Source organism: Pelobates fuscus, chromosome 5 (assembly GCF_036172605.1).
Source record: "Pelobates fuscus isolate aPelFus1 chromosome 5, aPelFus1.pri, whole genome shotgun sequence".
Lineage (NCBI taxonomy): Eukaryota > Metazoa > Chordata > Amphibia > Anura > Pelobatidae > Pelobates > Pelobates fuscus.
This window is the reverse complement of record NC_086321.1, coordinates 347,995,912-348,010,057: the sequence shown is the minus strand read 5'-3', so window position 1 is coordinate 348,010,057 and position 14,146 is coordinate 347,995,912. Positions and strand designations below refer to the sequence as shown.

At 36.2% G+C, this 14,146-nt stretch overlaps 1 protein-coding gene across 1 annotated transcript in view; it reads left to right on the top strand.

Annotated features, from left to right (window-relative positions):
• LOC134612263 (mucin-16-like) overlaps nucleotides 1-14,146 on the top strand; it is a gene marked incomplete at its 5' end in the record, with an annotated part of 81,272 nt that overhangs the window by 38,157 nt on the left and 28,969 nt on the right. Inside the window, 17 exons of the mRNA XM_063456609.1 lie at nucleotides 518-955; nucleotides 2,109-2,172; nucleotides 2,268-5,875; nucleotides 6,745-6,834; nucleotides 7,376-7,468; nucleotides 8,209-8,348; nucleotides 8,538-8,605; nucleotides 9,148-9,320; nucleotides 10,126-10,161; nucleotides 10,406-10,545; nucleotides 11,297-11,364; nucleotides 11,848-12,017; nucleotides 12,337-12,372; nucleotides 12,525-12,667; nucleotides 12,994-13,061; nucleotides 13,530-13,699; nucleotides 14,018-14,053. Of these exons, the coding sequence (XP_063312679.1) occupies nucleotides 518-955; nucleotides 2,109-2,172; nucleotides 2,268-5,875; nucleotides 6,745-6,834; nucleotides 7,376-7,468; nucleotides 8,209-8,348; nucleotides 8,538-8,605; nucleotides 9,148-9,320; nucleotides 10,126-10,161; nucleotides 10,406-10,545; nucleotides 11,297-11,364; nucleotides 11,848-12,017; nucleotides 12,337-12,372; nucleotides 12,525-12,667; nucleotides 12,994-13,061; nucleotides 13,530-13,699; nucleotides 14,018-14,053 (5,541 nt within the window). The remainder of the gene's footprint in view (nucleotides 1-517; nucleotides 956-2,108; nucleotides 2,173-2,267; nucleotides 5,876-6,744; nucleotides 6,835-7,375; nucleotides 7,469-8,208; nucleotides 8,349-8,537; nucleotides 8,606-9,147; nucleotides 9,321-10,125; nucleotides 10,162-10,405; nucleotides 10,546-11,296; nucleotides 11,365-11,847; nucleotides 12,018-12,336; nucleotides 12,373-12,524; nucleotides 12,668-12,993; nucleotides 13,062-13,529; nucleotides 13,700-14,017; nucleotides 14,054-14,146) is intronic.

Genomic DNA, 14,146 nt, shown 5'->3' with positions numbered 1-14,146 from the left:
TGACATCTACAGTGTTGTAACCATCTTAGAAAATATCTCCTCAAGCCTTTAAGAGACTGTGGCGTTCTAAAGTGTTAACACTATTGGCACCTCCATTTCTTGTGGTGTCTAGGTGTAAATGGCCTGTAAAACATTATCCTGTTATCCTTATCATCTCTCATCATTAAATACATATAAGACAATGCAACATGCTAGGATTGTTTTTAGAGTTCACTCAAGAATAGACGGTAAATGTGTACTTCATTCTTGGAGAGTGTTCCTTTTACACACGGGATAGTTCTAAGAATTTTTCTACTTAATCACAAACACAAAGTTTCACTTTCTCTTCAGGAAGGTCACTTATGTTACTACAAGGGTATCTCGCTATAGATACCGGCTTTGTTTTATGTGAATATTTATTATAAACTGCAATGGTATATTGTATGATAGCAAGTGAGAATTTTGTTAGAAGGAAATAATCCTACTTTTAAAACCTGTGACATGCACACCCAACGTGTCTTTTCCTGTATTATTGAAGAATCTGCGACAGTGAATGAAATCACAACACCTATTGCTGCGCCATCCTTAACACCTTCGGCGTTCACTACTACAGTATCGCGTACACCGTCAACATCTGTACCAGTCACAACAGGAGAATCAACTTCAAAAACAGATTCATCTATTACTTCATCAACAACTCAAGTTACAAAATTACTGGGAAGTACAGCCTTTCCAGGTAGTTCAGCTGGATCAAGTTCTACTGTAGAATTAACAACATTGCCATCAGCTACATCACCACTTACAAGTGAATCCAGTGAAACTACAGCAAAAATTACAACATCACCAACTACAACTGTACCTGCCACAACTACAGCAATAGAACCATCTACAATTTTAAAAACCTCATCAATTACAACAGCTCAAGTTACGACATCAGGTCAAAGTACAACTTTACCAGTTACATCAATTGCATCAAGTTCCACTGTAGAAGTCGCAACTACAGCAATAGTACCATCTGCCATTTTAACAACCTTACCAAGTACAGCTCAAGTCACAATATCATTGAACAGTACAACTTCACCAATTTCTGCAGAAGTAATAGCAGTGTCATCAGCCCCAACATCACCACTTGCAAGTGAATCCAGTATAACTACAGCTGATATTACAACACCACAAAGTACAACTACAGTAACAAGGCCGTCTACCATTTTAACAACCTTACCAAGTACAACTCAAATTACAACAATAACAACAGGTTTACCAGCTACATCAACTGCTTCAAGTTCTACTCAAGACGCAAGAACAGTGTTATCAGCTACTACATCTCCACTTTTAAGTAAACCTACTGTAACTGCAACAACAACTACAACACCAAGTACAGATTTTCCTGCCACAACTACAGCAATAATGTCCCCTAACCTGTCAACAAATTCACCAAGTACAACTGCTCAAGTCACAACTTCAATGCAAAGTACAACTTTACCACTTACAACAGCTGCCATAGAAACAACAGTGTCACCAGCTACAACATTAACACTTACAAGTGAAGCTAGTGTAACTACAACAGAAATTACAACACCACCAACTACAACTGTACCTGTCACAACTACAGCAATAGAACCATCTACAATTTTAACCTCCTCACCAAGTACAACAGCACAAGTCACAACAGCAGATCAAAGTACAACTTTGCCAAATGCATCAAGTTCAACTGCAGAAGTCACAAATGTATCACCAACTACAACATCACCACTTACAAGTGAATCTAGTGTTACTACAACAGAAATTACAATAGCTATAACTGTACCTGTCACAACTACAGCAATAGAACCATCTACAATTTTAACCTCCTCACCAAGTACAACAGCTCAAGTCACAACAGCAGATCAAAGTACAACTTTGCCAGATACATCAACTGCATCAAGTTCCACTGCAGAAGTCACAAAAGTGTCACCAGCTACAAGTGAATCTAGTGCAACTACAACAGAAATTACAACAGCTGCAACTGCTCCTGTCACAACTGCAGCGATAATGCCATCTACAATATTAATATCTTCACCAAGTACAACAGCTCAAGACACAACAGCAGATCACAGTACAACTTTACTGGCTACATCAACTGCATCAAGTTCCACTGCAGAAGTCACAAAAGAGTCACCAGCTACAGCATCAGCACTTACAAGTGAATCTAGTGTAACTACAACAGAAATTACAACACCACCAACTACAACTGTACCTGTCACAACTACAGCAATAGAACCATCTACAATTTTAACCTCCTCACCAAGTACAACAGCACAAGTCACAACAGCAGATCAAAGTACAACTTTGCCAACTGCATCAAGTTCAACTGCAGAAGTCACAAAAGTATCACCAACTTCAACATCACAACTTACAAGTGAAGCTAGTGTTACTACAACAGAAATTACAACAGCTATAACTGTACCTGTCACAACTACAGCAATAGAACCATCTACTATTTTAACCTCCTCACCAAGTACTACAGCTCAAGTCACAACAGCAGATCAAAGTACAACTTTGCCAGATACATCAAATGCATCAAGTTCCACTGCAGAAGTCACAAAAGTGTCACCAGCTACAAGTGAATCTAGTGTAACTACAACAGAAATTACAACAGCTACAACTGCTTCTGTCACAACTACAGCAATAATGTCATCTACAATATTAATATCTTCACCAAGTACAACAGCTCAAGACACAACAGCAGATCACAGTACAACTTTACTGGTTACATCAAGTGCATCAAGTTCCACTGCAGAAGTCACAAAAGTGTCACCAACTACATCACCACTTACAAGTGAATCTAGTGCAACTACAACAGAAATTACAACAGCTACAACTGTACCTGTCACAACTACAGCAATTGAACCATCTACAATTTTAACCTCCTCACCAAGTACTACGGCTCAAGTCACAACAGCAGATCAACGTACAACTTTGCCAGTTACATCAACTGCATCAAGTTCAACTGCAGAAGTCACAAAAGTGTCACCAACTACAACATCACCACTTACAAGTGAATCTAGAGTAACTACAACAGAAATTACAACAGCTACAACTGTACCTGTCACAACTACAGCAATAGAACTCTCTACTATTTTAACCTCCTCACCAAGTACAACAGCTCAAGTCACAACAGCAGATCAAAGTACAACCTTACCAGTTACGTCAAATGCATCAAGTTCAGCAGAAGTAACAACAGTGTCATCAGCTACAACGTCACCACTTACAAGTGAATCCAGTTTAACTACAGTATATATCACAACACCACAAAATACAACTGTACCTGTCACAACTACAGAAATAATGGCATCTACAATATTAACAACTTCACCAAATACAATTCAATTCACAACATCACCAGAAAGTACAATCTTACCAGTTACATCAGCTGCATTAAGCTCTACTGCTGAATTAACAGTGTCATCAGCTACAACATCACCACTTAAAAGTGAATCCAGTGTAACTACCGCAGAAATTACACCACCACCAAGTACAGCTTTACCTGTCACAACTAAAGCAATAATGCCATCTACAATGTTAACAGCCTTACCAAGCACAACAGCTCAAGTCACAACAATGCTACAAAGTACAACTGTACCAATTACAGTCGCTGTGTCACGCTCTACTGCAGAAGAAGCAGTAATGCCATCTGTAGTTTCAACAGCTTTGCCGACCACAACTCAAGTCACAGCATCTAGGCAAAGTACACTTTTACCACTTACATCAACTGCATTAAGTTCTACTGGAGAATTAACAACAGTGACATCGGCAACAACATCACCACATATAAGTGATTCTAGTGTAACTACAGCAGAAATAACAACACAATCAAGTAAAACTATATCTGTCTCAACTACAGCAATAGTGCCATCTACCATTTTAACAACATCAGTAAGTACAACAGCAGATCAAAGTACAAATTTACCGGTTACATCAACTGCATCAAGTTCTACTGCAGAAGTCACAAAAGTGTCATCAGCTACACCATCAGCACTTACAAGTGAATCTAGTGGAACTACAACAGCAATTACAACACCACCAACTACAACTGTGCCTGTCACAACAACAGCAATAGAACCATCTACAATGTTAACCTACTCACCAAGTACTACAGCACAAGTCACAACAGCAGGTCAAAGTACAAGTTTGCCAGTTACATCAACTGCATCAAGTTCCACTGCAGCAGTCACAAACATGTCACCAGCTACAACACCACCACTTACAATTAATTATACTGTAACTAGTGCAGAAAATACAACACCACTAAGTACAGCTGCTCCTGTCCCAACAACAGCAATAATGTCATCTACAATATTGATATCTTTACCAAGTACAAAAGCTCAAGACACAACAGCAGATCAAAGTATAACTTCACCACTTACATCAGCTGCATCAAGTTCTACTGCAGAAGTCACAAAAGTGTCATCGGCTACACCATCAGCACTTACAAGTGAATCTAGTGGAACTACGACAGCAATTGCAACACCACCAACTACAACTGTGCCTGTCACAACAACAGCAATAGAACCATCTACAATTTTAACCTCCTCACCAAGTACAACAGCTCAAGACACAACAGCAGATCAAAGTACAACTTTGCCAGTCACATCAACTGCATCAAGTTCCACGGCAGAAATAACAAAAGTGTCACCAGCCACAACATCACCACTTAAAAGTGAATCTAGTGTAACTACAGGTGACATTACAGCAACACTAAGTACAACTGTACCTGTCACAACTACAGCAGTAATGCCATCTACCATTTTAACAGCCTTACCAAGTACAACTCAAGTTACAACAACATTGCCAAGTACAGATTTTACAGTTGCATCAGCTTCATCAGGTTCTACTGGAGAATTAACAACAGTGTTGCCACCTAGTACATCAGCACTTACAAGTGAACCTACAGCAATTACAACACTAAGTACTGATGTACCTGCCCCAACTACAGCAATAAACACCCCTGCACTTTCAACAGCCTCACCAAGTACAACAGAACTAGTTACAACATCCATGCAAAGTACAACTTTACCACTAACATCAGCTGCATTACCACTAACATCAGTACCATCAAGTTCTACAGTTGAATTAACAACAGCATCATCAGCTACAACATTACCACTTACAAGCAAATCCAGTGCAACTACATCAGAAATTACAACACCACCAAGTACAACTATACCTGTCACAACTAAAGCAATAAGCCCATCTACACTTTCAACAAACTCACCAAGTGTAGCTCAAGTCACAACTACATTGCACAGTAAAAGTTTATCAGATACAGCTTCTGTATCGAGCCCTACTGCAGAAGTAACAGCTGGGTCATTTGCTACAACTTCACCAGTTACATTTGAAGCTACTGTAACGACAACTGGAGTTAAAACATCACTGAGTGCAAATATGCCTACCATAACTACAGCAAAAACACCATCTACACTTCTGGTATCAACTGCACCAAGTACAACTCTGCAAACCACACCAGCAACCGAACATATAACTGAGGCTTCCTCAACAATTGCAACAGGATTAACCAAATTGTTAACAACAAGTACTTTTGATAATATAGCATCAGTTACCACAGCTTCATCTTTGCCGACTGTTGCCGAAACAGCAGCGACTACAACCTCACCAGTGACATATGAATCTACTGTAATTACACGAGCTTCTACCGGACCACAAACTACTTCCGTGTCTGCCACATCTACAGGAAAAATACCATCCGCACTTCTCTTAACAACGTCATCAGAAAATTTAACATCGCCAACAGAAACTGTCTCCTTGAAACCTGCGACGACTTTAAAATTGATATATATGCCAACCATGCTACTGTCGTCAACTCTGGCTACAACAGAATTAACTACAACATCATCAAGTTAGTATATTCTCTTGTGCTATATTTGCTTGTGAAAGGAATTCGCTATGGAATCATATGCACGCAGTAAAGCAAATTATTTATGGAATGGTTTTAACACAAATATACGTTTTAGAAAACAAATGCAATAAATTTGAATATTTTATAAAACACGTGACGCTCTTCTTTTTGTGTTTTATCTAATAGTAGTATAAATGGCCTTAAGGCTAGATATGTATCCAAATGTAACTGGTACGTTAAATATATTTTAGAAGTATTCTAAGTACAATATTGTTTTCATTAATGGTAAAGTAGATGAGCTTAAAGGAACACTATAGGGTCAGAAATACAAGGGTATTATTGACTCTATAGTGTTAAAATAACTATTTAGGTGGCATTGCCTTTGCCCTTCTTACATAGGATAAAACCTCACCTTTATTCCATTGCCTCATGTGTCTTCAGGCACTGGCTCCATCCCCAATCCCTCTCTTTGGCTGAAATCATCAGAGTTGATGATCTCAGCCAATCTAATTATTTCCCATGGGAAAGCATTGGATTACCTGAGATTGTCAATTCTGAAGATCTCAGCTAAGGAGGTGCGGCGGGGCACAGATGGTGCAATGGTATTTCGTTGTGTCTAAATTTCCAAATTTCCATGACAACACAGAAGTTTTGAAGTAGTCAAGGATCATGCACAACAAATGGATATTCTGACTAATGTATCAGAGACAAACTGGTACCAAAGTGTTTTAAACTTCAATGCTAAAATGTACTGAATGCAAACATTGCAGAAAATTCTGAAGCTTTTATTTCCTTATAAGCTGAAATAGCAATATGGTGTTGTGTAGATTGTATTGAGTATGCATTAAGTGTTCCTTTTTGTATTGCAGTGACAGAAGAACCTATTAAGCCTGTCACATCTAATCCTGACAATCAGTCCCCAGTAAACACAACCATGCAGACAACACAGAAACCTGAAAGTAAGTTGACTTTATTTTTTTGTTTTTTTTTTGGAGCACTGCCTTTGCATTTAGTTTACAAATAATTGTATTAGCCACAATTAAAGTGATCACATAAAATTAGTCAGATCACTCTTGTCTACTCATAAGAGACAGTGTAAGTCCAATGACAGTACTATCAAACAAAGAGGAGAACCCTTTAAATGTACATCTCTTAAAAATATGTCCACGCTTTCGTTCTCTGGGTGTGTGCAGGCTTTAATACAGTGACAACGTTTTGGTCATGCGATGTGACATTGATCAAGTAAAACTGTTACAATGGAAAAGATAACACTCATGAGTACAAAATACCATACGTGTGTTTCAAAGTTTTATTTTGGATTTTGTTTTTCTATTGAATATTGAAATGTCTCCATATACACAAATCTCTCAATTCACTTTAGAAGAACGGATTTGATTTTATATTTGGTTGCCAAACATATTCTTTTTCATGGTCAAATAATATCATTTTTGTATGGATAGTGCAGTGACTGCATTAAACATTTAAAATTTTGTGTTACAGTAACAGAAGCACCTATACAACCTGTGACAGCTAATCCTAACAATGAGTCCCCCGTAAACACAACAATCCAGCAGACAACACAGAAACTCACAAGTAAGTTGACTTTTTTTTTTAGCAATGCATTTGCTTTTAATATAGAAACAACTGCTTCGGACCCTAGATGTTCGTGTGATGAACACTTCTAAAGAGATCATTCATGTCCACCCAAATAACCTGTGTCTGGCCCACCAACATTTACACTGAGTGCACAAAGTACAACTTAAATCCAAACCCGCTGACATAATCTTAATGTTCCATATTAATGTTTTTAGTTAAGCAACCGTGAAAGGGTACCTTGTTGAAAGGGCAACATGTTGAAGAGAAGATATGTGTTTTCCTTTAGCTGAGGCATAGGCAACTTCTAACACTCTTTCAATAACTTTGGCCGATGACTGTCGAACTGGACACGACACCAAGTCCATTCAAAGACAGGCTTTTTTACAGTTATTGATTAGCTGTAAAAATTAAAAAGCATGGCGTCCTTACTTTGTAAAATATACAAAATATATGTGGCTTGATTGTTGATCAATGAGCTTTAGAATCAACAATCATTTTGTTAGAGAATATATTTACATATTTTATTATTGTTTACATTATTTTAAAAATGACATCATTATTATCATTGTTAATTTAGTTTGTTGGAATAGGTAAGTTAATTGATACAGTAATTACATTGTTTCTTCTACTTTTGACTTTTAATTAAAAAAAAGCAAAAGCCTAAAATAATTGTTAAAAATTGTTTTCCATAAATTATAACACAAACAGTATAATGATACAATCGACTTTATATTCAGCTCTTAGCATCAGCACAGAGTCTCCAAAACTGTTGTATTTCACATTCAACTTGACGCTGAAAGAAGTAACCTACAGCAGCCAATTGGAAGACCATTCCTCTAATCTTTACAACTCGATGTCCACTACTCTGCTATCCCTGGTAAGAAATGATAAATAAAACAGTGTACACTACACACACAAACATCACCTGCTTGCTCTAGCTTTCACAAGCTCTTTAAATGTACCTCTTGCTTTTAAAATTGTGTTAACTAGTCATATCATAGAATAAAAAAAACGTTAGGCCACTTTATGCTTTTTTATGTATTTAACCTCTATTTTCTATTGACAGGTTAATAACATATTCCAGAACTCAAGTATAGAAGGCGCATTTTCAGGCTGCACCGATTTAATATTTAGGTATGATCTTCCGACCTCAAAACTATAGATTGTTGATTTATAAACCGCTATATAGTGTTTGCCTCTCAATGTTAAAACATTAAATAAATGCTTTGTAGATAAAGAATAAAAAACATACTATTTTAGTGTAGTAGATGAGTTATTATGTCCATTGCAAATAAGATATGTTTTGTATATTTAAATAAATAGTGCAGTTGTCTTTTGGAACGTAAAGGGCTTTAGAGTAATAGTACCTACAATAATAAAATTAGTGATGACACACTGACTTTTTCAGAGTCCCAATTTATAAAAATTGTACAGCTTTATTAGTCCCTCTAAAAAAATAAAAATAAAATATTCAGTATGGTGAAAAAATGGCAAAGTATAAAAGTATAGTGGTAGTAAAAGAAACTACAGTGTGTTTGATATGTTTTACAAATCTTTGGTGTGTTTAGTCATAATCAAATGTCATTAAACTTGTGATTGTCCTACAGCAATCTTGCAGAGATATAATAGTACTAGTGCAGAATTTGTGTCATATATTACTTTTTCATGTTTTTCAGGGAAGGAAATGTCACTGATACCTTTAGTATCAATGCTGTTTGCAACTATGTAAACAACTCAGTGGGACAGACGTTTGATAGGCGGGTGGTGTACAAGAACTTCAGTACTCTCACAAATGGAATCACCAATTTGGATAAATATGCATTGGACAGCTTCAGTCTTTATATTGATGGTAAATATCATTTCTGAATTGTGTGTTCAGTACACTGCTCAATCACAAGCTGCACTGACCTCAAATTAGCATCACTGAGCATTCAATTATCTTTTTAAATGGGATAAAATTTAAAGGGACATTATAGTCACCAAACCAATTTTAGTTTATTGAAGCCGCTTTGGTGTATCAATCATGCCTCTGAAGTTTCGCTACTCAATGCACTGCCATTTAGGATTTAAATCACTTTTGTTTCTGTTTATGCAGCACTAGCCACACCTCCCCTAGCAGTGACTGACAAAGCCTGCATGAAAACAAAATTGTTTCATTTTCAATCAGATGTAACTTAATTTTAAAGTGTTTAATCTCCTGCTCTGCAAATGTAACTTTAATTACACACAGGAGGAGCCTGCGGGGTCTATCAAGCTATTAACAGAGCAGGAGATAAAAACATTCTTAATTAAACATATTTTGCAATAAAATACATGTAAACAGAAGATGACTCATTACAGGAATTGTTTAGTAAGGCTGTGCAAGTCACATGCAGGGAGGAGTGGTTAGGGCTGTATAAACAAAGTGATTTAACGCCTAAATGGCAGAGAAATGAGCAGTGAGACTGCAGGGGCATGATCAATACACCAAAATTGCTTCATTAAGCTAAAGTTGTTTTGGTGATTATAGTGTCCCTTTAAGATGTTAATGTAGCGGAGTAAGAGAATTGATAGTGAAGTGCTAATACAGGGAAACTAATTCTCATAAAATGCGTGGTATAGAGTAATAATATACTGATATGAATCAAATGCAAACATTTCCTTTTATTCCCCAGGATACAATGAAAAGATACCAACTACTACAGCTCCAAGTAAGTTCTATCTATCAATCGATCGATCTGTCTGTTAGTACAAAATTGTAACATACCAGCTTTTTTTTATTATTAAGCAACAATTTCAACTACAAATGTTCTATCACTCTGCACCTTCACTTTTAACATAACTTTAACCAGTTTTCACATCTTAAGAGTTGTTTAGAAAACGTCTAGCATGTTTGTTTTTTTCATTATAAATATGGTAAGTATGTTCACTTGTCTTGTTCTGTCTTGTTTTCAGCCACTACAACAACAACAAATATTCCATCCGTCAACACTTTTACCTTGAATTTAACATTGTCCAATCTCCCTTTTACCTTGGACCTTGGGACTCCATACAGTACCAAATACAACAACACCCAGTCTATCGTGACCGGCTTGGTAAGTATTTATGCATGATTTTATTACAATTTAATAATCACATTTTTTGTCTATTGTTTTTGTATGGTTCGACAATTTATGTACACTTCTGTAACAAATGTCACAAGTGTAATGACCGCATGTGACCAATAAAGTTAGTTTATTTTGTTGTCTTGCTCTTTATATGTGTTCCTGTAGAGCTTGTAAATAATTTATCCCACATTTCCCTAATGTTATATTAAATGGTGAGAGCTGTGGCAACTGATATCTAATAGTGTAAGTGCAAGATAATGCATCTTGGGTAGGCAGACAAAGTAGACAGAGGCAGACAAAGGTAGGCAGACAAAGTAATAGAGCAGCAGGAAATGCTAGCAGAATGGTTAGTTGTATAGGGAGAATGTATATACGTTCTATATTTCAATGTTTCTGTTGAGGCTGATTAGTGCAGATACCAAAAATTCAACATAATTTCCAATGGCAAAATACACCCTTATTGCGCCTAATCGGTTATAGTTTTGTATTTGCAATTCTGTAGCAAATGTCCAAATGTGATGACCCCATGTGACCAATAAAGTTAGTTTTTTTGTTGTTGTTTAGCTCTTTATATGTGTTCCAGATGAGTTTGCACATTATTTATCCCACCTTTCCCTGATACCACATTAAGGCTAATCAGCAAATATTTCAAATATTGTACATATTTTCCATTGGCAATACACCCTTATTGCTCCTAATCTCTTAGTTTTGATGGTACCAATGACTCTCTCTCTCTTAGTTGGACACAGTACTGAGGAAAACCAGCTTGGGATCTTCTTACTCTGGCTGCCAAATCAGTGCATTTAGGTATGTTGAATTTATTTGTATTGTATTTTTTTGTAATCTAATATGCATGCATTGCCTAGATATTATGTTGACTACATGTTGTGCTTTGGTAGCTTGACAATCAACTTGCAAGCTCTTAACAATAACCTCATTAAAAAAAAAAAAAAAATCCAAATCCAATCAGTAGAAGATGTTTTTAAAATCAACAACAATGGCCTATTTTTTATTTATCAACATTCTTACGTGAGAATAAAGCCATCAAAGTCAGTTCATTTCATGATTGTTCACTTGAGGAGGAGGGAATACTGGTGGAAACTTGGTGTTATTCCAAAGTAGGGTAATGGGAAGGGAAAAGGACAAGTTTAGAAAACAAGGCATTCAATGTCAAATTAGTATTGTGGGAGTGATAATAAGTGACTCTTTCTACTTACTTATGGTCATTAGCCATATAGAACCTGAATGTTTAAACATAAATAAATAAACATATTTTGTTTTCTCTTTTAGTGGAGCGAATAGTGGAGAAGCCACCAAACTTGATGCCATCTGCACATACAACAATAATACATTTCCTGTTTTTGATCGGGTGGCCATATACAAGGAACTGAGCAACCAGACAAATGGTGTCACCAACCTTGGAATCTACAGTCTGGATCCAAACAGTCTCTACGTTGATGGTAAATGTTTGGGCGTACAGGAGCAGTCAAACTTTGATTACACTGAAGGAATCCCTGTACTATTGACAATTGTACTGCTTTCCTAAATAATAATTTGTTTATAAAGTAGTTATTCATTTACTATGATAACTGGGCATTTCACCAGCATAAATGGAAAAAAACATCTGAAATACTCCCTCATGAAGAGGGCACTCAACCAAGTTCATGTTCTCTCCCAAGTCAGCACTAATATGTTTATTCTGATCCTAAACAAAGAGTTGAGATTCCTCTACATTTTATATTTCAAACTCATTTTCTTTTTCTTTATTTCTTTTTTTAGGTTATAATGAAAAGACACTGACAACTCCTTCTCCAAGTAAGTATTTTAAGAACATGAACGTTTTAAAAATAAATTAAAGGCTTATTTCATTAAGAGAGTATTGTTTATAAAATTTCTTGCACACGTTTCTTTAGACCATTATAAATATAGTCAGTATGTTCACTTCTCTTTTTCTGTCTTGTTTACAGCCACTACAACAACAACAACAAATATTCCATCAGTCAATACTTTCACCTTGAATTTAACATTGTCTAATCTCCCATTTACCTCGGACCTTGGAACTCCCAACAGCGCCAAATTTAACAACACCCAGACTATCATAACCAGCTTGGTAAGCCTTTCAGCATTATTTTATCATTTCATGATTATCTTTTTTCTCTATTATTTTTGTAAGTTCAGATATGTTATGTACAATTCTTTAAGAAATGTCACAGGTGAAATTAGCTCATATGACCAATAAAGTCAGTTTATTTTGTCGTGTAACTCTTTACGTGTATTTAGAGGAGTTTGTACACTATTTATCCCACATTTCCCTAATATACATTAGGCTGATTAGTGAAGATACCAAAAAGTCAACATAATTTCCATTGGCGATATATCCTTATTGCTTCTAATCTCTTATAGTTTTGATGGTACCAATCACTCTCTCTCTTTTAGTTGGACACAGTACTGAAGAAAACCAGCTTGGGATCTTCTTACTCTGGCTGCCAAATCAATGCGTTTAGGTAAGGTTGGCTTCATTTTTATTGTCTTTTTTTTGTACTCTGATATGCATGCAGTGCCTGATTGTTATGCTCACTACACACTGTGCTTCGGAAACTGGACAATCAACTTGCAAGCTCTTTACAAATATACACATTACGAAAAAAAACCTCCAAATCCAATCTGTTGAAAATGTTTTCGAACTGAACTAGAATGTCTTTTATTTTAATCAACTTTGTTATGTGAGAATAAAGTCCTCAAAGTTAGTTTATATGATGTGTGTTCACTCGAGGAGCAGAGAAAACTTGTGGAAAGCTGGGGTTATTCTAAAGTAGGAAGTGGGAAGGGAAAAGAAGGATAATTTTGGAAAACAAGGCATTTAATGTCTAATTAGTATTGTGAGAGTGATAATAATTGAGTGTTTCTAATTACTTACAGTCATTAGCCATATAGAACCTGAATGTTTAAACATATTTTGTTTTCTCCTTTAGTGGAGCGGATAGTGGAGCAGCCACCAAACTTGATGCCATCTGCACATACAACAACAAGACATTCTCTGTTTTTGACCGGGTGGCCATATACAAGGAACTGAGCAACCAGACAAATGGTGTCACCAACCTTGGAATCTACAGTCTGGACCCAAACAGTCTCTACGTTGATGGTAAATGTGTGGGGGACAGGAGCAGTCAACCTTTGATTACACTGAAGTAATCCCTGTGCTATTGACAACTAGTACTGCTTTCCTAAATAATAATTTGTTTATAAAGTAGTTGTTCATTTGAGATGATAACTGTGGATTTTATCAGCATAAATGGAAAAACATGTAAAATCCTCCCTCATGAAGAGGGCACTCCACCAAGTTCGGGTTCTCTCCCAAGTCAGCACTAATATGTTTTATTCTGATCCTAAACAAAGAGTTGAGATTCCTATACATTTTCTACTTCAAACTCATTTTCTTTTTCTTTATTTCTTTTTTTAGGTTATAATGAAAAGACACTGACAACTCCTCCTCCAAGTAAGTATTTTAATAACATAAACGTTTTAAAATTAAATGAAAGGCTTATTTCATTAATAGAGTATTGTTTATAAAATCGATTGCACACGTTTC